Raw genomic sequence first — 26,287 nt, 5'->3', positions numbered from 1 at the left:
TGAGACAACCACAGATAAAAAACAAAGTAAAATCGTTTGTTGCTGCACTTAAGAAATATATATTACAATTATATTGTGTTAAAATAGGTGTTGGTGGTATGAAGCCAAATGTATAAACTCAAATATCTAGATGAGAGAGGGGGATTAAGACAGGGCTAGGAACTTTCCTTCTCTTTGCTAAGACCTAATAAGAGATGATTAAACTTATAACTATGGTGCATTGAACTTGTGTTAAAGAGGTGGATTAGCACACCTATCCACCTCAACTTTTGATTAGGAGAAATCTGTGCTATTCAAATCTGTTAGCATTTGTACACATGTCTTATAAGTATTGAGGATAAAATGTGACATTTCAAGCTCGGATTATGAGTACAATACAGGCTGTAAACAAACTAGCATGCTCAACATTTATATCTATAAGCAGTTAGGAAACTCAAAGTGGTGGGCATGGGTAGATGGATGACGAAAATTGGTTTTTATTTAGTCTACAGTGAGCCTCCAGTTCTTTTACCCCGAGTCCCATAGTGACCGCCATTGCTCAAGAAGATAGAAGGAAAATATACCAGCCGTCAAGTTGAGATCTGAATTTCCACAGCGCAAATTGTGGCCTCTGTTTCCAAGAACGGTAAGTAGCTCCACGGCCTGTTTTCTCACAGCCCTGGTTACAGGCAGATGGGGAGGTATGCTCTTGCCTCTGCAAGACATATGTGGGGACTCAAGTGCCATGGATCTCATGCGGGACCTCCACCCCTTCTCCGCGGCAGTTCCAGCTGTCGCCAAGGCACCATATGGAGAAGCCATCTCCCTTGTTGGAACCGGACATGCCGCAACTCTCTCCTCATGAACAGCTCTGATCAGAGTCCCAAACAAAGGTGACGCCGTATCACAGATCCGTGATCCTGAGGTTGTGTGGCTTTCCGGCTGCTTTCAGGGTGAGTAGAAATTTTTGACCGGCTAACCTGGCATCACTCATCCAATAATCAGGAGGGGAGGATTTTATCGAAGGCAGACCTGGCTTAGAGAACATAGGCCTACGATCGGGTTCCCTTCTTGATCTAAGTATCATTGCCTGTGGGGAGTCTATTAGATCGCGCTGCGAAGAAAAGGTTACACAGCTCTTCCTCCAGGCTCTGGAAATGGACATATATGAGCTGGGTCATTCTTTGCTCCCATCTATCTATAGCGTCCATTTTTGTTATAGAAGTTTCAGGTGAAGTCGCTTTGTAGAACTCTGGCTCTGGTTGCTGCTGCTTCACAAGTGGAGATGATTCCCTCATCGCACTGACTCTACTTTATGCTGGTATTTGCATCCTCTAAGTAGCCCTAAGTATTTATAGAGCTTTGCTATCTGAAAGCTTCACTATATGCAGGATTATTCTGCATAACTGACCCTCATATCTTATGATCTTTGGATCGACATCCGCTGCTTACTTTATTATGTTTTTTATATATCGTCTTCCATAATTTGCTCCGCTGTCTTCATATTTAGAGGTAGTGGAGGGCGCTGGGCTTGAGGATAATACTAAAGTGATGGGCCCAAGATGGCCGACCCCAGATCCGCTTGGTAATGAAAAATGTCCCAAAATCGTGAAATTCAGGCAGTTTGGTGAAGCTCTCAGAAGGATTAGTTATGTAAGTTATTTGTGCCAGTCAGTCTTGATGGAGGACCAAAGATTTAAGCTGGAACAGTCTTTAACAGTGTTATTTACAAATGTTATTGCCGGAGCTCCTGAAATGTGCGACTGTGCTGTTTGCCAGTTGGCTCCGCCCCCAGGGACTGATAACTTAATGACATTTCGTCTTGAATCCCGTCATAACACAATAAACGTATGGGGACTGACTAGACTGTGTGTGCAACTTCATATGGAGACTCAGGCATCATGGAGCTCGCTTATCTATAGGCTACATTTTAATCCACACATTTGCACTATGGACTGCTGTTCACCCTTTGGTCTAAATTACACGCTTTTAGTCTTTTATGGTATTGGCCAAATTTTTATTTTGTTTTGATTTATGCAGTTTGTCCTATTTAGTAGCGGCTTAGTGGAACCTGATCATTTTGCCAAAGCTGCTTATTCTGTTCTATAGCATTGCAATACATATCTCACTGTATATACACGGACACCTACTTGTGACATGTGGAGTCCTTTACTTACAAACTGTGTTCTTGGGGGTTGGGGGCAGACACCTGTTCTATATATACTCTTCTATATTTTGCACTCATTTGCTGACTCCATTAATGTGTCTGTGGACAGATGTTAACGCTCCCAAATTTATATCTTGCTTGAGGATGTATGGACACTAGCTAGACAAAGTGAATAACGACCAATTTAGCCTGCCCATGCTTCACTAGCTTATATGTCTATAAGACAACTAAACTCATGATTAGATATGTGAGAATTTAAGCGCCGGCAAATTAATTCCTGCATCTGAAATATAGGTTAGTGACAGTAAGACTGCCAATATATCTGCACATCTGTCTCATCTGGGTTGGTTTATAGGTTTAGTGTAGCAAGTTTTATTTTATATTATATTATTTTATTTTATTGTTTTATTCTGTGTGGCTGGATGTGGTGTATGTTCTCTGTTCTTGTGGATAGGGGCAGCCAGCCAGTTGTTCTATACATATACCCTATTACATTCTGCACTACTGTGTCAATAAATGTTCATATCCGGTGGTGGAACCATATAGGGCCTGACCAGCTGACTCTAACATATCCACAACCTCTCATAGAAGATCTCTGCCTCATAGCCGACTTGTTAACTTATCGGACATTAACCCTCCTATTGACGGGTAATTGCTGCTTTGTCGTTGACTCCTTCAGGGAATCTTAGGACAGATGATCACATTTCTAAATGTATATCCTCTCTGAGGGAATATAACTCTTAACTTGACAAAGCCCATGCTTAAATAGTTGGTATGCCTATAAGACACTGAAATCTATGATTTGATATGAGAGAGTCAATCTTATTAAAAATTCCCGGGGAATACGGCCCCCTTTATGGTCATCTTTATATAGGATCTTTGGTTATTTCCCCGTTAATGAATTACTTTGAGCTTACCCCAGAGCTTCACCATATATTAACACATAGATCCTGTCGTATAACCTGAACACTGGCAAATCATTTCATACATGTGTGACACAAATTACTTACATTACAACTGACAATATATCTACACAACTGACTGATCTGTATGGTGTGGTTTTGTTTATATGTTTAGTTTACGGAGTTTTATTGTTTTGTTCTGTGTTGTGTGGTTGGTTATGGTGTGTGTTATTGTATTAAAAATAAAAAACAAGGAAGCGCAGGTGCAACAAGAAGTAATAATTAACTAAACTTGACATACCCCCCCATTGCATGGATTAGTCCAGGTTATAATAGTACTCTGTATACACGCTTGCAGTTCACATGTGTTTTACTTTATGAAAGTTTATGGTACTACTATGTATTTTCTAAAGGCCAATATGTTACTTTAGATGTTGTATCGTTATCTCACATGCTATGTTCATTCCATAATACGAAATCTCCTGTTGCTGTAACCTGGCATGTCAGTATATGCACTTAATTGATTGTACCTGTGTGTTTTCCTCAATAAAAAGAATTTAAAAAAAAAAAAATGGTTTAGATACATTTCTAGCTAGAAACAAAAGTCATGGATACGATTGCTTGTATTAAATGGGTCACCTTTTAGTGGGAATAATTTAAGCTCAACTGGAGCTTTTCGCAAGTATATTAGATTTGTATAGGTTGAACTCAATGGACTTCGGTCTTTTTTCAACCTCATCTACTATGTTACCAAAATTATGCACATTTTCCATCCTTATAAACTTGTAACCAAGATAGTTCAGTATAGATTGTTATCTTTATGTACTCGCTCGCTCTCTCTGTACAGCAATCATTTTTGCTCTACTAAAGAATTTTAGTTTGATCAAAATATATAAAACTTGAAATTGGCAAATTATTTTGATATGTATACACAGCTATATGAACAGCAAATTCTCACTTGATTAAGATTGCTGTCAAAAAAGGCTATGTGATTCTTTATCATTGTACATAAATTGTGACATATGAATACAAATCTATTACAAGCAACTGCTTTGCTTTCAATTAAATGTGGAAAAATAGCCGACAACCCCACCACCTCGGCATCTGAAGTAAACTTTTTAAAATGTATCATGTAACATACATTACTTAACATGTCAAGTGATTATTCTCATTTGCATAATACAGCACTATACAGATGAATATTAATTTTGATGTTTTAATTACAGATTTCATAACAGCAGGAAAAAATATAGTATGTGGTCTTTCCGATTTTAGGTTTTCATTTCCCATACAACATGCCTTATGCCTAAAGTGCTTATTTTTCACTTTTGGTATACAATAATGTACTAATACCATACAACATGCTTTAACATGCCTATAAGTGCTTATTCTGCTTTGTTTTACACAATAATATACAAATACCATACACCATGCTTTAACATCCCTAAAGTCACGGCTCGACAAACCCAGGAGCCTGGGAGCCACTGGCTCCTAGAATTTTACCCCTGGCTCTTAACTTTTTGGGTTATTCTCCATATATCTATATACAAATCCATCTGTCTGGCTCCTAAAAATATTCCTGGCTCCTAATTTTTGAACATATTCGTCAAGCACTGCCTAAAGTGCTTATTCTTGACATGTAGTATACAATAATGTACTAATACCATACAACCCCAGAGGCAGAACTTTTTTTAGAGAAAAAAATTCTGCAGGTTATTTAAAAAAAATTAAAAAATTACTGTACATTTTAAATTAGGCAGTTACACTAAAGCAGCAGTGCAGGTGCAATGTGTTGGTTAACTGGAGAATAAAGCATTTTTTAAAGTTTTATAATATATTGCAGCAGTTGAAAATTGGATTGCAAATTAATAAATGTGTTTTCTTTCCACTTGGTCTAACATACAAATGTAGTAATAAAAAAGGTGCATTGCTCATTAGAATGTCTTAGACTCAGAAAAAAACAAGATTGCAGACTGGGAAAGGCTAGGGGCGGATTTTAATAAATCTGAGAGCCAATTCAACAATCAATGTGCTACTGCTTTGCAGCTCTACTGCATATTTTACTGTTCACTTCAAACAGCACTTTGCTGTAGATGCGCTGTGTCAAATAAAACTTACACAGTGCAGCCAGAGCAAAGCTCTGTTTGAAGAAAACAGCCTGATGTGGAGCAGCACAGCTCCTGCATGTGTCCTGTTCTTTCTGCAGACATGCTGCATTTTCTGCGATGACATCACGGATCACTGCATGTTCTGCCTTGGGGCATACAACATGTGCCCACCAATCAGCATGTTCTGAACCAAAACTTTCCTACTCTTTCAAATAAAGAAAACTTAACAGAAGTAAATTAGGAAGTTGCTTAAAATCGCATGCTTTCTCTGAATCGTGAAAGAAAAAAAAATGGGTTTCATATCCCTTTAAAGGACACTAGGTACTAAAAGGCAAGCAGACAGACAAAAGGTTCCCAACTTGGGAACATGCACACCAAACTGGCAGCAGGGAAAGTGGACACTGTACGTTTGCTGCCTGCATGTACCATTGCATGAAGACTTTATTGTGCAAAGCCTCCCCCTGATAACAGGGCCTGTCAATCACCCAGAATGGCCGCTGCTTCTCACTTTTCGGAAAGCAGGCTCACATAAACAAGGTTACCACGCAAGGGCTCAAAAGCTGCCTCTGCTGCTTAGTACATTTAACCCTAAGCAATAATATTTTGCTTTAGGTTTCTAGGGTAAAGAGCAACATATTACAAACACTGAGCTTGGAGGGGCTGTCTAGCACAAACTTCTTGAATACTAATGCCTGCTATGGTAATCCCAGTGCCCCCTTTCACCTCCTGTGCCTTTTACGGGGAAGTAACACCCACTTTGGGAACCACTGGAATATATGGTAAAACACAAGCAGATTCTAAACTTAGTATAATGTATTGTTTACAAGTCTGTGCTTGGAAGTACTGGAGAAAGATGGAAAGGGCTTGTGGCCAAAAAAAAAAATACAAACCCGTTTATAAATTTTGCAAAAAAATGGTTTTAGTTTTTAAAACCATGTAATAAAAATAAATTATAGTTTTATGCTTTAACCCCTAAAATACAGAACTTATCATGAATGGTGGTGGCAGAATCAGGATATTAGATGCTTCTGTACAGCAAGTATGGGGAGTTGTCAGGATAGAGGGGAGGATTATTTATTTTAAATACTATGGGCTAGATTTATTAAAGCTGAGGCGGACAGGGGCACGTATACGCGCCCCTGTACGCCTCAGCTCGCCTGTGGCGGGGCGAAATTACCCGCAGGTATTCGCCATTGTACACAAGCGCAATTTTGCGCTCGCGTGCAATCCCGCCCCCTGCCCGCGCACAACCAATCAAGCGCGGACAGGAGCTGTGAATCTCCTCGGTCTGACTAGACCGAGGAGATTGAATTTCACCACCTTAGAGGTGGCGAAGAGGTTAGGGAAGCGGCGGTCTGGTGACCGCTGCTTGATAAATTACGGCGAGCAAGTTCTTGTGAGAACTTGCAGCCGTAGGGCTTTAATAAATCTAGCCCTAAGACATTTTGGTGCAAAACCTGATGCTTATGTCAGAAAGCAGAGGATGACAAATCATTTCACTTTTATACACAGCCAAAATCATACAATAAATAGTTATTTAAAACATGACATTGTCTTTTAATTAACAGTCAAGGCCATAACTTAAAGGGACAGGAAACCCATAAATAATTCAGATACAGTTTACAATTTTAAATAAATTTCCAAATCACTTCTATTATCTATTTTGATTGACTCTCTTGGTATCCTTTGTTGATGGAGCATTAAAGGGATAGTAAACCCCAAAAATTTCTTTTTAGATTCAGATAGAACATACAATTTTAAACAACTTTTCAATTGAATTCTATTATCAAATTTTCTTCATTCACTTGTTATCCATTGCTGAATGGACAGCATTGCACTACTGACAGGAAGCTGAACAGATCTAGTTAGCCAATCACAAGAGACAAATGTGTGCAGGCACCAATTAGCAGCAGTCCCCACTAGTGTATGATATGTGCGTATTCAATTTTTAACAAGGGATACCAAGAGAACGAAGCACATTTGAAAAAAGAAGTGAATGTAAAAGTGTCTTAAAATTACATGCTCTATCTGAATCATGCAAGTTTAATTTTGACTTTTCTATCCCTTTAATGCACTACTGGGAGCTAGCTAAAAGACAATGGCAAGAGACATGTATAGCCACTAATTATTTTGTGAATCAGACAGAACATACAATTTAAAAATAAATAAATTCTTATTTACTTCTATTATCAAATTTGCTTAGTTCCCATAATATTCTGTGTTTACGAGATACCTAGGTAGGCAGCTGTAGCACTACATGGTAGGAAATACTGCTGCCATCTAGTGCTCTTGCAAATGGATAAGATTCTTGCAAAACTGATATACCTCCTCTCTTTCTATTTGTTTTTGATAAAGTTTTCTTTAGGGTCTGCACCATTACTCTTGAGGGGTGGTTTTCTTTCATGTAATTGGCAAGAGTCCATGAGCTAGTGACGTATGGGATATACAATCCTACCAGGAGGGGCAAAGTTTCCCAAACCTCAAAATGCCTATAAATACACCCCTCACCACACCCACAATTCAGTTTTACAAACTTTGCCTCCTATGGAGGTGGTGAAGTAAGTTTGTGCTAAGATTTCTACGTTGATAGGTGCTTCTCAGTATTTTGAAGCCTGATTCCTCTCAGAGTACAGCGAATGTCAGAGGGACGTAAGGGGGTCTATTTCATAGGTTCTCTGTTATAGGTCGTAGAGATTCATCTCCTACCTCCCTTTTCAGATCGACGATATACTCTCATATACCATTACCTCTACTGATACCAAGAGAATGAATAGAATTACATTAGAAAGTTATTTAAAACTGCATGCTCTGAGTCGTGAAAGAAAAAATTGGGGTTCATATCTCTTTAAGTCATTCAGAAAATTTGGAAATTGACCTAAAGAGGGTAGTGCACATAAAAAAGAAATATAGATTTTGACTGCAAATAATAAAGCCTATAATGCAGTCATATTTCCAGCTTAATTGTAAGCTTAAAGGGACAGGCAACACAATTTTTTTATTGTTTAAAAAGAAAGATAATCCCTTTATTATCCATTCCCCAGTTTTGCACAGCCAACATGGTTATATTAATACACTTTTAACCTCTGTGATTACCTTGTATCTAAAGCCTCTTGACAGCCCCCTGATCGCATTACTTTATTATCTATTGACTTGCATTTTAGCAGTGTTGTGCACAACGCACAGGCATGAGCACAATATTATCTATATGGCCCACATGAACTAGCAATCTCCTGTTGTGAAAAGCAAATAAAAAGCATGTGATTGAGAGGCCGTCTATACTCGCTTAGAAACAGGCTGAAATGTAGAGGTTTAAATGTTATAAAGTATATTAATATAACAATGTTGGTTGTGCAAAGCTGGGGGAATAGGTAGTAAAGGTGTTAACTAACTTTTTAAACAATACAAATATTAGTGTTGACTGTCCCTTTAAAAGGAACATAATGGGATATGGTGCACAGAGGCTAATACAAAGTAGCTGCTATAAAACAGAGGTAAATAAAATGCTCTTTAGCTTTGTTTTTAATGCTAATGGTGCTGTTCTCTGTGCTAACAGGGACATTGGACAGTATGTGCCACATGTGTGCAACGAGCAAACCTGCCAATAAGCAACCAGACTAGTGCATGAGACATACATTAAACTTTAAAAACACTTTATTGCAAAGTGCCTTGCAGTGGTATGCTGGGGCATATTATTGATGTCCACATCCTTTTAATTCATTCACAAAATAGCCTTATTCATATCACACATATTCTTAGAGTCCCTTACTGTATCTGGCTCTACCACCTCAAATTATTCTCTAAACCAATCACTATGTTTAAGTTGAGCCTTTGTTTCGGTATAATTTATGTGTGTAAAATGCTTTAATGTTCTGTATAATATACTTGGATGTTTCAACAACAGTGCTTACATTAATTGAATGCTTGTGAAGTTTTCAAAATGGCATAGAATATTTAAACTGAGCCCTAGCTAATTATCTGTAAAGTACTGAGGCCTAGTTCGCTATCTGTAAAGTACATACCTAACTTTTCTAGCTACGAATACCATTTCCAGTACAATGAAGTATACTACTGGCCTTACCTGCTGCATTACTGCATTGTTTACCAACCTTCAAATTATTATCATTATTAAAATAGTATTATAATACCACCAAAGTACCATTCCTCTTTTGTTGTTGTCAATGAAGTGTTATTGAGTCGATTGTTCACCTTTAGGTTTTGTTTTTAATTCAGGTTCAAGCACTAAACTAAGAAGCACACCATTAATAACTCCCTCCTCCTCAAATTTAAAATGTGTGAACTTTTTGGGGAGAATACTGTGATACAATTGCAAACTTCAGGTGTACTAACTAACCAAAACAAATTGTGCATCCACAAAGCATTCATTTTGAAACAAAGCAATACCTTTATATAGGCAATAATGCTTCTAGTAATGGCTTTCAGTTTGCAGTATGTGGAGCATATATAGATACACACCATTTTAAAACATGTGGCTCTGAGTCACCAACAAACTAATATGTGCTGTTTAAAGAGACTGTAAACACCTTGGGAATTTTATATAAAATGTTTGGTTACACACAATGAAACATTGCAATATATTTTCTCACACACACACACACTTTTTCATGTAATTTAGCTCTGAAAATATAGCAGTTTCTAATTCTCAGAGCTTGAAATGTTCCTTGATAACTTCTCATGGTTAACTCTGCTACATACCTGTCCATTATTATTCTTTATTTATGAAGCGCCAACATATTCCGCAGCGCTGTCCATGGATACAATTCATTTAAATAAAACAATGATATAAAACTTGTAAGAGACAGGACAAAATCTACAAACACATACAGGAGGAATTGAGGGCCCTATTTCCATGTGAACTTACAATCTAGAAGGGTAGGAGGTTAAGAAACAGGAGGCGAGGACTGCAAGATTGAGAAAGATGTTAATGCAGAGTTAGATGAGGGAAATGTTAGGTAAGTGAAATTAATTTGAGATGGGTGGTAGGCTTCCCTGAACAGAAAAGTCTTCAGGGAGCATTTAAAGGAAGAAAGATTAGGGCAAAGCCTGACAGCACAAGGGAGAGTGTTCCAGAGGGTAAGTGCTGCACGACAGAAGTCCTGCAGTCTAGCATGAGAAGAGGTGATAGTTGCGGATGCAAGGAGCAGGTCATTGTTGGATCTTAGTGGGTGGGCGGGAGTATACTTGTTTATTAGAGTGGATAGGTAGTGGGGAGCGGCGTTTAACTCTGCTGTGAATGGGAAGCCAATGAAGGAACTCGCAGAGAGGTGCAGCAAATACAGAGCAACGGGAAAGGTGGATCAGCCCGGCAGAGGCATTTAGGATAGATTGAAGGGGGGAGAGGCGGGAAAGAGGAAGGCCAGTAAGTAGGTTATTGCAGTAGTCAAGTCGGGAAATAACAAGGGAGTGGATTATTTGCTTTGTGGTGTTAGCGCTCAGAAAAGGGTAAATCTTGGAAATATTGCGTAGATAGTTGTGGCAGGATGTAGAAAGCGATTGGATATGGGGGACAAAAGATAGATTTGAGTCAAGTGTAACTCAGAGGCAGCGGACTTGGGGCAATGGGGAAATGGTGAGGACGTCAATAGGGATAGAGAAGTCAGAACAGAGCTTGAGGGGGGGGTAAGAAGGAGCTCAGTCTTGGACATGTTAATCTTTAAGTGGTGAGAGGCCATCCAGGAAGAAATACCAGATAAGCAATCGCTGACATGAGAAAGGACAGAGGGAAAGAGAGCAGGGGTGGAGAGTTAGATCTGGGTGTCATCGGCATAGAGGTGATATTTGAAGCCATAACTCTTGATAAGTTTACCCAGCAAAGAAGTATAAATGGAGAAGAGTAGAGGACCCAGAAGAGATCCGTGGGGTTCTCCAACAGACAGAGGCATTAGAGAGGAGTCACCAGCAAATGCCACAGAAAAAAACCTGTGAGAAAGATAGGAGTGAATCCAGGAAAGAGCAGTGTCACAGAGGCCAAAAGAGCTAAGGGTCTGTAGGAGGAGGGGGTGGTCAACTGGCAACAACTGCAAAACAATTCACTTTATACAACTTTATGGCTGGTACTAGCCTTGTTGTCTGCAGATTAAAGTCCAGAATGGCTGCTCCAAATAAGGCAAATGGTGGGTGGAGTTTGTCTACTGATATATTATTCTATAACACAACAGAAATGCCTTGTAATTACAGGTTGTTTACTGTCCTTTTAGCAGTGGCAATGAAGAGTAAACATATTTAACCAGAAGCATTTTTGCTAATACAAGCGTATTGCAAACATGCATCTATCCAAAACTAAAATAAATTCAAACCCTGCACATGCATTCATATAGTAGACAAAATATCTAGCAGCAGCTACAAGTGCATACATACTGGTTATAAACACAGCATTTTCACAGTGATGAGAAACCAGTATCATTACCATGGCACATATGTGGCCACACGAATACTCAGTAAATCAGCAAAATACAAGTTAACATACTATATTGTGTGTGTGATAGAGAATAGAATAGATAGGAAAAGAGTTGTATAGAGGGTAAAAGCAGCACCCACACCTGTTGCCCACCACTTAGCTAGCAGTATTTATTAAACACACACGATGTAAACAGGTTATATACCCAGTATACATTAGATACATACATCAGTACACATAGTACAAAAAGCAACATGTATCATGTGCAGAAACTACAAAAAGAAATGTACACATAATCTTGCAACATGTATCACATTCAGAACTTACAGACAACATACAATCTCTCAGCTTGCATCACAAAGCAGACACATAAATACAGTACCTAGCAGTGTGCATCACATGCAGAACCTAAGGTATACACACATTACATATCTGCAGAACCTGCAGATACACACATACCAGGCACATTGTATCAAGCAGAATGTATAACGTGCAGAAATTGCAGATACATACGTACAATAAACATTTTATCTAGCAGCATATATCCCATGAAGAACCTACAGATACATAATGCAATACATATAGCATGCAGCACTACTCATATTTATTAACTATAAATGTATACAGCATACAGTGTATACAAACAACATATATAACACAATCTAACACAGCACAAACATACATATAATATACAGAGGCCATGTCACTATGTATCACATGCTGGGCCTGCTGTGTTTCTGCCCATGTACACGATCAATGTTATAAACGTATTTATTACTTGCTGGGCCAACAGCTTCCTGCGTAGCTTCTGTCGGGCTTTAATCTCCTGCAGGCGGCTGTTCATGTCTTTATCGACTGCTAAACTTTAGATTACTCGTGCACTGCAGAGCCTGTGCAACAAAAACATTTCTTGTGTCTCATTCAGAAACATAGCACGCCCCTTCCTCTTCCCTTGACTCGCCTCAAGCTAGTCTCTTAAGGTGGATTAATACAAGTGCGGTAGCTTAATTGCACAAGTATTTATATATTTTGTATTATTACATCATTCATATTCGATTAAGATATACCAATGTATCTACTAAAATTCTTGTTAGTTAACTTATTCCTGTTCCGTTCATAAAAAAAACAGTTGTGTTTTTGCTTCGTTTTTTTTTTATTAATTAGCCACAAATGTTGGTGTTCACCTTATGTCAAAAGAAGGCGGAGACAATGAACTGACTGACTGTGAGCTTTTGAAGCTCAAAAAGCTAGTTCCTTCCTGTGTGGAAGAGACGGGAGCAAATGCAATTAGAGTGAATTATAGCAGGGCATCGTTTAAAAATATGGGAACATTCCGCCTTTTTTTTTAATAAGAGCAGCGTTCAGCAATAAAGAGAAATCACTGAAAGGCTTACACATTTGCATTTTGTATGACTTTACAACTCCTCTACTGTAGAATTTACAATTCAACAACAATTTTCTTTGTTCAATCTGCAATTTGCACACATGTAATTAGCCCTTTAAGCTGTCAAACCATTTTTACACCCCAGTGCTGAGACAATTTTGAGGGTTTTTTGATGCTTACATTTAAACCCTATTGTAAGTCAAATTTTAGTGAGTGACCCACACAAATATATATATATATATATATATCTTCCATGTGTGTCTGCACTCACAATGCAATAGGGACATCAACCAGGGTGCCAAGTCAGGTATATCAATAATCCATTATAGAAGAGGACTGCACTCACTGGATTTGGTATATAAAATAAACACATCACATTGTAGGGGGACATTTTATTTCTTTGTGTGCACCTTGAGTGTTTTAGGTGCTACTCATATATCATATCATTTATTGTTTGAGAATAGTTTTAAGATACACTTATATGGTTTGCACAATTATACTGTTTTTAACTATCACAAACATTAGTAAAGGTAGGAATAATGTTAATTAGGTGATTCACCTGTTGTCATGGTTACATAAGTTTTGGCGCAATTTCACTAATTGTTTGATGGGAGGGGCTATGTTGCTTTATATTGCACACTGTTCATTTGCACTGTTGCCTGGTCTGAGGAAGGGGTCTGCGTACCCCGAAACGTCACCTTAATAAAAAAAATTATTTTATATACCAAATCCAGTGAGTGCAGTCCTCTTCTATAATGGATTATATATATATATATATATATATATATATATATATATATATATATATATATATATTCAGAAAACGCAAAAACTGTAAAAAAAAATTGTATATTTTTGTTAAGAGTTTAGTACATTATATTAAAAATGGTCAGGTGACCAATGCTGTTACTGTGATCACCTCACTACATTGTCAGACTCATCAACGGTAGCCACATGTGAAATTGGGGCCCATACAATATTTTTGGGGTTATAATATAAATTAGAGAGGCTCGTTTGTGCTGTACAAAAATAAAAGCAGTTTTTTTTCTTGCAAGATGTTCTCTTACCAGGGTGATTGCCTGCCTATACAGCCAAAATTCTAACGCCTAGATTTAGAGTTTTGCGGTAGCCGTCAAAACCAGCGTTAGAGGCTCCTAACGCTGGTTTTTACCGCCCGCTGGTATTTGGAGTCAATCATTAAAGGGTCTAACGCTCACTTTGCAGCCGCGACTTTTCCATACCGCAGATCCCCCTACGCCAATTGCGTATCCTATCTTTTCAATGGGATCTTTCTAACGCCGGTATTTAGAGTCTTGGCTGAAGTGAGCGTTAGAAATCTAATGACAAAACTCCAGCCGCAGAAAAAAAACACTAGTTAAGAGCTTTTTGGGCTAACGCCGGTTCATAAAGCTCTTAACTACTGTGCTCTACAGTACACTAACACCCATAAACTACCTATGTACCCCTAAACCGAGGTCCCCCCACATCGCCGCCACTCGATTACATTTTTTTAACCCCTAATCTGCCGACCGCACACCGCCGCCACCTACGTTATACTTATGTACCCCTAATCTGCTGCCCCTAACACCGCCGACCCCTATATTATATTTATTAACCCCTAATCTGCCCCCACAACGTCGCCGCCAGCTACCTACAATAATTAACTCCTAATCTGCCGACCGCACCTCACCGCTACTTTAATAAAGTTATTAACCCCTAATCCGCCTCACTCCCGCCTCAATAACCCTATAATAAATAGTATTAACCCCTAATCTGCCCTCCCTAACATCGCCGACACCTAACTTCAATTATTAACCCCTAATGTGCCGTCCGGACCTCACCGCTACTCTAATAAATGTATTAACCCCTAAAGCTAAGTCTAACCCTAACACTAACACCCCCCTAAATTAAATATAATTTAAATCTAACTAAATAAATTAACTCTTATTAAATAAATTATTCCTATTTAAAGCTAAATACTTACCTGTAAAATAAACCCTAATATAGCTACAATATAACAAATAATTATATTGTAGCTATTTTAGGATTAATATTTATTTTACAGGCAACTTTGTAATTATTTTAACCAGGTACAATAGCTATTAAATAGTTAATAACTATTTAATAGCTACCTAGTTAAAATAATTACAAAATTACCTGTAAAATAAATCCTAACCTAAGTTACAATTAAACCTAATACTACACTATCAATAAATTAATTAAATAAAATACCTACAATTATCTACAATTAAACCTAACACTACACTATCAATAAATTAATTAAATACAATACCTACAAATAAATACAATTAAATAAACTAACTAAAGTACAAAAAATAAAAAAGAACTAAGTTACAAAAAATAAAAAAAATATTTACAGACATTAGAAAAATATTATAACAATTTTAAACTAATTACACCTACTCTAAGCCCCCTAATAAAATAACAAAGCCCCCCCAAAATAAAAAAATGCCCTACCCTATTCTAAAATTAAAATAGAAAAGCTCTTTTACCTTACCAGCCCTTAAAAGGGCCCTTTGCGGGGCATGCCCCAAAGAATTCAGCTCTTTTGCCTGTAAAAAAAAACATACAATATCCCCCCCCAACATTACAACCCACCACCCACATACCCCTAATCTAACCCAAACCCCCCTTAAATAAACCTAACACTAAGCCCCTGAAGATCTCCCTACCTTGTCTTCACCACACCGGGTTCACCGATCGGTCCAGAAGAACCTCCGAAGTCTTCATCCAAGCCCAAGCGGGGGCTGAAGAGTGACGTCCATCCTCCGGCTGAAGTCTTGATCCAAGCGGCAGCTGAAGAATTCCATCTTCGGGCAGAAGTCTTCATCCTATCCTGGCAGAAGAGTAGATCCGGACCGGCAAACATCTTCATCCAAGCCGCATCTTCTATGTTCTTCCATCCGATGACGAGCGGCTCCATCTTCAAGACCTCCAGCGCGGATCCATCCTCTTCTTCCGACGTCCTAAAACAGAATGAAGGTTCCTTTAAGGGACGTCATCCAAGATGGCGTCCCTCGAATTCCGATTGGCTGATAGGATTCTATCAGCCAATCGGAATTAAGGTAGGAAAATTCTGATTGGCTGATGGAATCAGCCAATCAGATTCAAGTTCAATCCGATTGGCTGATTCCATCAGCCTATCAGAATTTTCCTACCTTAATTCTCTTCAGCCCCTGCTTGGGCTTGGATGAAGACTTCAGAGGCTCTTCTGGACCAATCGGTGAACCTGGTGTGGTGAAGACAAGGTAGGGAGATCTTCAGGGGCTTAGTGTTAGGTTTATTTAAGGGGGGTTTGGGTTAGATTAGGGGTATGTGGGTGGTGGGTTGTAATGTTGGGGGGGGGGGTATTGTATGTTTTTTTTTTTTACAGGCAAAAGAGCTGAATTCTTTGGGGCATGCCCCGCAAAGGGCACTTTTAAGGGCTGGTAAGGTAAAAGAGATTTTAATTTTAGAATAGGGAAGGCCTTTTTTTTTTGGGGGGGTCTTTGTTATTTTATTAGGGGGCTTAGAGTAGGTGTAATTAGCTTAAAATTGTTATAATATTTTTCTAATGTCTGTAAATATTTTTTTTATTTTTTGTAACTTAGTTCTTTTTTATTTTTTGTACTTTAGTTAGTTTATTTAATTGTATTTATTTGTAGGTATTGTATTTAATTTATTTATTGATAGTGTAGTGTTAGGTTTAATTGTAACTTAGGTTAGGATTTATTTTACAGGTAATTTTGTAATTATTTTAAATAGGTAGCTATTAAATATTAAATAACTATTTAATAGCTATTGTACCTGGTTAAAATAATTACAAAGTTGCCTGTAAAATAAATATTAATCCTAAAATAGCTACAATATAATTATAATTTATATTGTAGCTATATTAGGGTTTATTTTACAGGTAAGTATTTAGCTTTAAATAGCAATCATTTATTTAATAAGAGTTAATTTATTTCGTTAGATTTAAATTATATTTAACTTAGGGGGGTGTTAGTGTTAGGTTTAGACTTAGCTTTAGGGGTTAATAAATTTAATAGAGTAGCGGTGAGGTCCGGTCGGAAGATTAGGGGTTAATACTTTAAGTTAGGTGTCGGTGTTAGGGAGGGCAGATTAGGGGTTAATACTATTTATTATAGGGTTATTGAGGCGGGAGTGAGGCGGATTAGGGGTTAATACATTTATTATAGTAGCGGTGAGGTCCGTTCGACAGATTAGGGGTTAATAATTGTAAGTAGGTGGCGGCGACGTTGGGGGGGCAGATTAGGGGTTAATAAATATAATATAGGGGTTAGGGGCAGCAGATTAGGGGTACATAGCTATAACGTAGGTTGCGGCGGTGTACGGAGCGGCAGATTAGGGGTTAAAAAAAATATGCAGGTGTCAGCGATAGCGGGGCGGCAGATTAGGGGTTAATAAGTGTAAGGTTAGGGGTGTTTAGACTCGGGGTACATGTTAGGGTGTTAGGTGCAGACATAGGAAGAGTTTCCCCATAGGAAACAATGGGGCCGCGTTAGGAGCTGAACGCTGCTTTTTTGCAGGTGTTAGGTTTTTTTTCAGCATGTTTGTGGGGACATCACCAGCACTCCCATGTAGCTTTGGGAGTATCACCCACTATACTACCAATGATCGGGCCTGCAGTTAAGGGGAATCGCCAATCCAGTGCTGTGATCTGTGTTTCCCCTTAATGATTAGAATGGGTGGTTATGCACTTACAGGCAGCACTTTGCATGACAACCAGTTCTCATCATAAGCATTGAAGTGGTTAACTCATGGATACATATATACCATTTGTTTGTGCTGCAAAAATGAATGTATCTCGGCCCCACTGGTAATAATTATCAGTGAGACCCCCTTTCCAGAGGGGTGTGGACAGAACTGTCCACTCCCATTGTTACCTATAAAAGGTAGCATGGAACCCAACCCCTTCCCAGTCATAGTTCTGTCCAGCCTTAGGATGGACAGGACTAGGAGTCCCTCTCCATCTCCTTCTTTTATAGGTAACTAGGGGAGTGGATAGTTCTATCCACACCCCTCTGGAGAGGGGGTCTCACTGGTAAGTATTACACAGGGTATGGGCCAAGATATAGAAATTGCTTATATTTGGGTGATACATTCTAGTTTTATGCCTATTTGTTTTAGAGATCTTTCACATTATTTATAATGTGACCTCAATCTTTGCCCAATATACTATTCATTTTTGCACGTTATATTTTAGGCCATGTGACCCCAATCACTGCTCACTTTGCAATGAATGTAATTAAAGGGGCAGTCAACACCAGAATTTGTGTTGTTTAAAAAGATAGATAATCAACTTTATTACCCATTCCCCAGTTTTGCATATCCAACACAGTTATAATAATACACATTTTACCTCTGTAATTATCTTGTATCTAAGCCTCTGCTGACTGCCCCCTTATGTCAGTTCTTTTGACAGACATGCAGTTTAGCCTATCAGTGCTCACTCCTAGGTCACTTTACGTGCATGAGCTCAATGTTATCTATATGAAACATGTGAACTAATGCCCTCTAGTGGTCAAAATTATTCAGACTGGAGGGTGTCTTCAAGGTCTAAGAAATTAGCATATGAACCTCCTAGGTTTAGCTTTCAACTAAGAATACCAAGAGAACAAAGTAAATTGGGAAGTTGTTTAAAATTGCATGCCCTATTTAAATCATGAAAGTTTTTTTGGACTTGACTGTCCCTTTAAATAGTAAATAAAAATATACAATTTGTGCTGAGATTTAGGTCAATTAATTACATGGGATGCAAAGTGAGTGGAGATTGAAGTTACATGGGCTAAAATATAAAGGGACACAATGATTAAATAAGTGTAGATTACAGTGTCTAAACGTGTATATATATATGTATGTGTGTTAGTTAGTCCAATGATTTAGATACCAAAATAACAAGAGTGTTGTGTTGAGCAATTATTCGGTTTTATTGGACTAACTATACATTTATAAGAAGACAAGCTTTCAAAATAATTCCTTCCTTTCTCAAGTCTGAAGCAATACTGACCATTTCAATGGAATTTGCAGATTATATCTTGAAACACAGAATGGCTAAAACAACAGAAAGTGTTACAGAGGTCTGAGTGCAGGGAGAGAGGGGTGTCGTAAAAATCATGAGGTTGGCTTAGGTAACAGAGGCAGACAGTGTCCAGTGTAGAACAGACAGGGGAAATATATAGTTTTACATAGATCACATACTGACATTATTATTATTATTATACAGCGCATATGAATAGTCCGGTCGCCAATGGCTAGTAAAAATTCCTGCGATCAAGTAAAATTTACAATTTACCAGCCCGGCTGGCGATCTCACCATTGGCAGCTTTGAATTATTTTTTGGGGGGCATAATATTGTGTTCTATCTTTTTTTTTCATAATACTGCAGCCGCACTATTTTTTTTACAGCAGCGCCTTAATACTAGCACAGCGCATTAATTCCATCTAGCTTGTCTGTTGTTAGTGATGTCACATCAGGGCGTACTATATTTTTAGGGAGCATACGCACTTTTATTTGGGAGCATTGATACAAGCTTGTGTTCCGGATCACATTGATGTCACAGCAAAGCTCCTCGTTAACGGCAGACGCTTTATGTTTTGTGGGGCACCTTGTTAGCGATGTTGCAGCTGATGCACAATTTTGTATGGACTACAATAGCAGCGGAAATAATGAAAGAAAGTGCTGCTCAGGTTTGCATACTCTATATTTTTCTGACATACCGACCATGCTTCTGGAAGTTACCTTAGCAATGTCACAGCATACGCACTATTTTTTTGTGAGCAGAATACCGGTAGCAGACACTGCTGCTCAGGTTTACATATATTTTGCAGACTTACTGATAAATCCTGTTCCATTTCAAAGTGATGGCTATATGATGTGGCGCTATCTTAATAATGTCAGTGAACCATCAAAGAAGAAGAAGGTAGATGATGCAGAAAAGAGAGAAAGGGCCAGACAATATGAAAAGGAAAAGAGAGAGAGACAATTCAAAGATAGCTGGATGATTAATGATAAGGGGGAAAAGAGAGAGTGGCTTGTGTACAACAGCTCAAAACAGGTTATGCTATGTAGTGTATGCCAGGCATTTTCAAACAAACAGAATACATTTGTGGAAGGTACCAGCACAATGAAACTTGAAGGTATTCAATCACATGAGCTTTCATCAGGGCATCTGTGGAGTGTCTAGTGTGAGTCAAACCGAAAATTAAAGCAGACTGAAATCAAATACGGACTATTCAAATACCTGCTGGACAGGCAATCGCTACCATGACAAAGGCACAGAGAGAGAGAAACTAAAACTACTGTTTCGCAACGCTCATCTCTTTGCCATTAAATCGAGGCCTTTCTCTGACTTTCCAGATTTGTGCAAGTAAGTGTATGCTTTTATTGTATGTGTTTGGCTTTTCCCTAACTGTGTGCTTGGTTTATATTACTTGCTGTCCAAAATGCTAATTTTTATCTCTTGACTATTTTGTTTCTACAGACTTGACAAAATTAAGGGTTTGGATGTGGGAGATACCTATCTTAATGCCATATCAGCACGGTCATTTGTACACTTTATTGCACAGGAAGAAAGAAAACATACAAAAACAAAATATGCAGCTGGCAAGTTTTTTGCAGTCTTGTGTGATGGGTCAGTTGATAGTGCAGTGGTGGAGGAAGAAATTATTTATGCTAGATTTGCAATACAAGGCAAGGTACACACAAGATTTGTGGCTTTGCAGTCAGTTGAAAAGGCTGATGCTGAAACCATTTCTCAGGCAGTAAATGCAGCAGTTACACAACACCTTGACCAGTCGTGGAAGGAGAAACTAGTTGCAATAGGCACTGATGGAGCAGCAGTGATGCTGGGAAAAAAATGGAGGAGTTGTGCAGAAGCTAAAAGGACAGAGAAAGCATGTTGTTGCAATTCACTGCATGAGTCACCGCTTGGAGCTCAGTGTCAGGGACACAGCAGCCAATAATGAGAGTCATCAGAAGTTAAAGGATCTACTTCTAGGGTTATATTTATTTTATCACAAGTCAGCACTCAACCGTGTAAATCTTAAGAACAGCTATGCTTCTTTGAAAATGAGGACACTATTGCCTACATGAGCAGATGGCACACGATGGGTAGGCCACTTCTGGCGTGCACTTGACCATTTCCTCAAAGGTTACAAAGCAATCATACAACATCTTGATCAGGTATGTAGACCTCTGCCCCTTCCCTCTGCTATCTCTATCTCTCCAACCTTCCCTTGTTTCTCCCCATGTATCTCAAGCCCCCTTTCTCTCCCTCCATTTCACCCTCCCCACTCCTGGTCCTCCCTATCTGTCCCTTTTCCCCCTACCTCTAATTCCTTTTATCTCTCCTGTGCTGCTCTCATTCACTCTCTCTGCCTCTTTCTCTAGCTCTCCCTCCCTCTCTCTCCTGATGCAAAAGGTGTGAGAGGAGAACAGCAAACAAAGGCCAGATGCTTTTACAGAGCTGCTACAAGTCTGTCAATGGTCCAGTATGCTTGCTTCATGTATGATGTGCTTTTACAGCTATGCAACTTGTCCAACACTCTTCAGAACCGAAATGCAAGTGTTGCAGATGTCCACAACAGTTACAAAAAAAATACTGATCGCTCTGAAAGAGAGGTATGTACTTTTTTGTTTTGTTGTTTTGTTCTATAAGAGGTTTTGTTCTTATGTTCATATATGTTCCAGGCCTGTACCTGGGTCACTTCTTCATTCTATTCAGTATGATGAAGAAGGCACAACTAGGTTTGAAGGAGTTGAGTTGAAAAGAAAAAATGATGCCTTCAAGAGTTCAAAAAAGAAGTTTCTGGAAGCAATACAGTCCAGCTTTGAAGATCGCTTTGAAGACATTGAAGAAGGAGTTCTTCAGGCAACATTGGTGACATCCTTCAAAACATGGCCTGACAAAGAAAACTCAGAAGGTATTTCTACATTTAAAATGTAATTACAGATGTTCTCTAATGTAAAATATTATTAGGACATATTAAACAAAAAGATGTTATTGAATTACATATATTTTGTTTAATATGTCCTAATTAGTATTGTTTAATTTTATTAGAACAAAAAAAATATGCATCAAACGTGTTTGCAAGGAATTTCTTGTTTTCTTTCTTCCAGACTTTGGCAATGAAGACATTGTAACTCTGACCAGTCAGTTTCAACCAGTACTAGAGGCACAGGGTGTTAGTTGTAGGAAAATAGTGAATGAATGGACAGTTCTTAAGACTAGTTTGTATAACAAGAATGACTGGGAGAAGAAGCTGAAAACAGTCACCTGGCCTGAACTTAACAGAGAATTCGGAGATAAATGTGGCTGTCTTCTGAGTTTGATGGACTTGATCCTAACCTTGCCAGTCAGCACATCAGAATGTGAAAGAGGCTTTTCCAATATGAAGATGATCAAAAGTGACTGGCGCTCCTCCCTCATAACTTCAACATTGTCAGATTTAATGATTGTAAACCTTCATTCTGCACCAGTAGATCAATTTGATCCAAGTGATGCAGTAAGGCTTTGGGCAACAGCAGGACCAAGAAAGAGTAATGTCACATACAAAAGGTCTACGAATGAAACATCAAATTTAGTAATTGCTGAGGTGGCAGAAGTTCCAATCCCTTTTGATCATCTTGAAAATGATGAGGAGCAAGCAGTAGAGTTTGAGGTGTCAAGACTTAATGAGGTTTATGATTGTGAGTTGAACTTCCCAGACCACTCTGACTCAGATTGACATCTGTTTACAGTTTCAACAATGTTTCATGTGCAGCATAGATCAGTTACTTTCTGTATTGCCTTCAATACAATTGCTGAGGCTCAGTTACTAATTTTATTTTCAAATTTGCTTAAAATATATCAATACTAGTTCACTAAAAGTCTAATTTTGCACTATTCCATAGTTCAGTGATTGTATAATTGGACCAATGTCAGGAATGTATAGAAAAATAAAGAATACAGGTTTGTGAGATTATAACAACAAGGTGTCTTTTGTCCTTTTTAATGTATAATGTACACATATGCAGATGAGCACGGGCGAGTAAATTTTCCTGCGGGCTGGTAATTTTTTTCAGTTACTCGCCCGGTGGGCGAGTTCATTTTTTGGGTAATCATAGGCCCTGATTATACTTTATTTATGAAGCGCCAACATATTCCGCAGCGCTGTCCATGGATACAATTCATATAAATAAAACAGTACAAGACTTGTTTTACAAACACATACAGGAGGGATCGAGGGCCCTATTCCCATGGGAACTTACAATGTAGAAGGTTAGGAGGTTGAGAAACAGGAGGTGAGCACTGCAAGATTGAGAAAGATGTTAATACATAGTTGGGTGGTAGGCTTCTCTGAACAGAAAAGTCTTCAGGGAACATTTAAAGGAAAAAAGATTAGGGCAAATCCTGACAGCACGAGGGAGAGTGTTCCAGAGGGTATGTGCTGCATGACAGAAGTCCTGCAGTCTAGCATGAGAGGAGGTGATAACAGTGGATGCAAGGAGCAGGTCATCGTTGGATCTTAGTGGGCGGGCTGGAGTATACTTGTGTATTAGAGAGGATAGGTAGAGGGGAGCAGCGTTGGTGAGAGCTTTGTATGTAAGGGTGAGAATTTTGAATTTAATTCTGCTGTGAATGGAGAGCCAATGAAGGGACTCGCAGAGAGGTGCAGCAGATACAGAGCGATGGGAAAGGTGGATCAGCCTGGCCGAGGCATTTAAGATGGATTGAATGGGAGAGAGGCGGGAAAGAGGAAGGCCAGCGAGTAGGTTATTGCAGTAGTCAAGTCGGGAAATAACAAGGGAGTGGAGTATTTGCTTTGTGGTGTCAGCGCTCAGAAAAGGGCGAATCTTGGAAATATGGTTGCGGCAGGATGTAGAAAGCAATTGGATATGGGGGACGAAGGATAGATTTGAGTCAAGTGTAACTCTGAAGCAACGGACTTGGGGCGATGGGGAAATAGTGAGGCCGTCAACAGGGATAGAGAAGTCAGAAGTTGACGTAGAGCTTGAGGGGGTATAAGAAGGAGCTCAGTCTTGGACATGTTAATCTTTAGGTGGTGAGAGGCCATCCAGGAAGAAATACCAGATAAGCAGTCGCTGACATGAGACAGATGGAGAGAGAGCAGCGGTGTAGAGGTAGATCTGGGAGAGGTAGATCTAGATGTGATATTTGAAGTCATAACTGTTGATAAGTTTACCCAGCGAAGAAGTATAGATGGAGAAGAGTAGAGGACCCAGAACAGATCCTTGAGGTACTCCAACAGACAGAGGCATAGGAGAGGAGGAGTCGCCAGCAAATGACACAGAAAAAGACCTGTGAGAAAGATAGGAGTGAATCCAGGAAAGAGCAGTGTCACAGAGGCCACAAGAGCTAAGGGTCTGTAGGAGGAGGGGGTGGTCAACCGTGTCAAAGGCAGCTGAGAGGTCAAGTAAGATGAGTATAGAGTAGTCGCCAATATTTTTAGCAGAGAGAAGATCGTTAGTAACCTTGGTAAGGGCAGTCTCAGTTGAGTGTTTGGGGCGGAATCCAGATTGCAGGGGGTCAAGCAAAGACTTGGTGGACAGGAAGTGGGTTAAGCGATTGTAAACTAGTTTTTCAAGGAGTTTTGATGTTAGTGGAAACAGTGATATGGGACGGTAGCTTTATTGGGGTCGAGGGAGGGTTTTTTGAGTATGGGAGTGACTTTTGCGTGTTTGAAAGAAGATGGGAATGAGCCGGTAGAGAGATATAGGTTGAAGATGTGAGTGAGGGTGGAAGACAGGGAGGGTATTAGATGGGAAGGGATAGGGTCGAGTGGGCTAGTAGTGAGGCATGAGGAAGATAGTAAGGAAGAAACTTCATTCTCAGTGGCTGGATGGAAGATGCAGAGAGTGGCAGAGGAAGTAACCTGGCCTGTTGTTGGAATATTGCAGGTTGGTGTCGGGATGTTGCTTCGGATAGTACGTGTTTTGTTTAAAAAGTAGTCTGCCAGGTCTTGAGCACTAAAGACAGATGGGAGGGGGTGAAGCAGGTGGGTAAAGTAGAGATTTAAAGGTGGAGACGAGTAGTTTAGGGTTTGAGGAAAGAGTAGATATGAGAGAAGAGAAGTAGGTTTGCTTGGCTAAGTGAAGGGCAGAATTGTATGAATGAAGAATGAACTTATAGTGTATAAAATCAGGTTCAGAGTGAGTTTTCCTCCAGACACGCTCAGCAGTACGGGAGCATTTTTGCAAATAGCGTGTTTGCTGAGCATGCCAGGGCTGTAACTGAAAATATCAGACTATTTACTAATTGATATTTTTATCTGTTGTTGTAACATTTGTTGTAACATTTGGGGCATATTGTGGGAAGGATGGGGAAGGGATATATAGCATATTTAGTGTAAAAAAGTGGCTTATCTACCCTAATATAGGACAATACAGGATACAGTTCCTAAATAGAGGCTCTTACATTTACCTAATATTGTTGATTTTTCCCCTCCTCCACATATGTGATAGACAACCTAAAATCAGCAACATTGAAGTACTTTATACAAGTCATAGTTACAAAGTTGTGTTCTTAACTATTTATCTGGCACGCTAGATACAACTTCTATTTCTGCTGCCTTTTTAACTATAACTAGTAAAAGTTAAATTTTAAGTGGAAAAATATATACTTTATGTGTAGAAAGAGCATACTTTCCCCTATTCTCTTAATAGGGTTTTTTCCTTGATTTAAATGTTGTAATATGCTCTAAGCACATTCCCAGCCAGTTACCTCTTTCTACAATATAGATAACAAGGTCAGCTGGGAAAAAATAGAATTTTTGCCTTTTCCACAAAAATCTGGGATCACTTCCCTTTTTTTTGTTATATTTTTGATTGAGTGTCTGTGTAAGTTCATCTGAAGGTGCATTTTTTTGCTTATTTCTCCAATATAACATCCCACTTCACATGCAGTGCAATGTATCATGTATACCACATTTGCAGATATACAGGAATATGCCCATTTAATGTTATAGGATTTATTCTTGTGATTTGCTGTGCTGTTTTCACAAATGTGTTGACATAGTTTGCATAGAGCTTTATTGCAGCACTTAGTTCCATTCTGAGTGTACTTTTTCTCAAGGGGTAGCTTCCTGTGACCAGTTTCTGTGTTAGGTGGTAGTCTGAATGTCAGGAGGATTGGAAGTTGTGGAAAGATTTTTTTTGAGTGTGGAATCCTCTATGAGTATTGTCTGTAAGTCTTTTATGATTTTTCGTATCCCTTCTAGAGCAGGGTTATATTTGACTACTAGTGGGATACATGATATGTTTTTCTTCCCCCTTTATTGTAGTGTGTTCACGTGGAGTACTAAGGGCAG

At 38.9% G+C, this 26,287-nt stretch overlaps 1 protein-coding gene across 1 annotated transcript in view; it reads right to left on the bottom strand.

Annotated features, from left to right (window-relative positions):
- Positions 1-12,498, bottom strand: part of METTL14 (methyltransferase 14, N6-adenosine-methyltransferase subunit) — a 100,131-nt gene extending 87,633 nt beyond the window's left edge. The window contains exon 1 of the mRNA XM_053703593.1: positions 12,350-12,498. Within this exon, the coding sequence (XP_053559568.1) occupies positions 12,350-12,415 (66 nt within the window). The 5' untranslated portion in view covers positions 12,416-12,498. The remainder of the gene's footprint in view (positions 1-12,349) is intronic.
- Positions 12,499-26,287: the final 13,789 nt, after the last annotated feature.

This window comes from Bombina bombina, chromosome 2 (assembly GCF_027579735.1).
Source record: "Bombina bombina isolate aBomBom1 chromosome 2, aBomBom1.pri, whole genome shotgun sequence".
Taxonomy (NCBI): domain Eukaryota; kingdom Metazoa; phylum Chordata; class Amphibia; order Anura; family Bombinatoridae; genus Bombina; species Bombina bombina.
The sequence above is the reverse complement of the archived record's forward strand: the minus strand, read 5'-3'. Positions and strand labels throughout refer to the sequence as shown.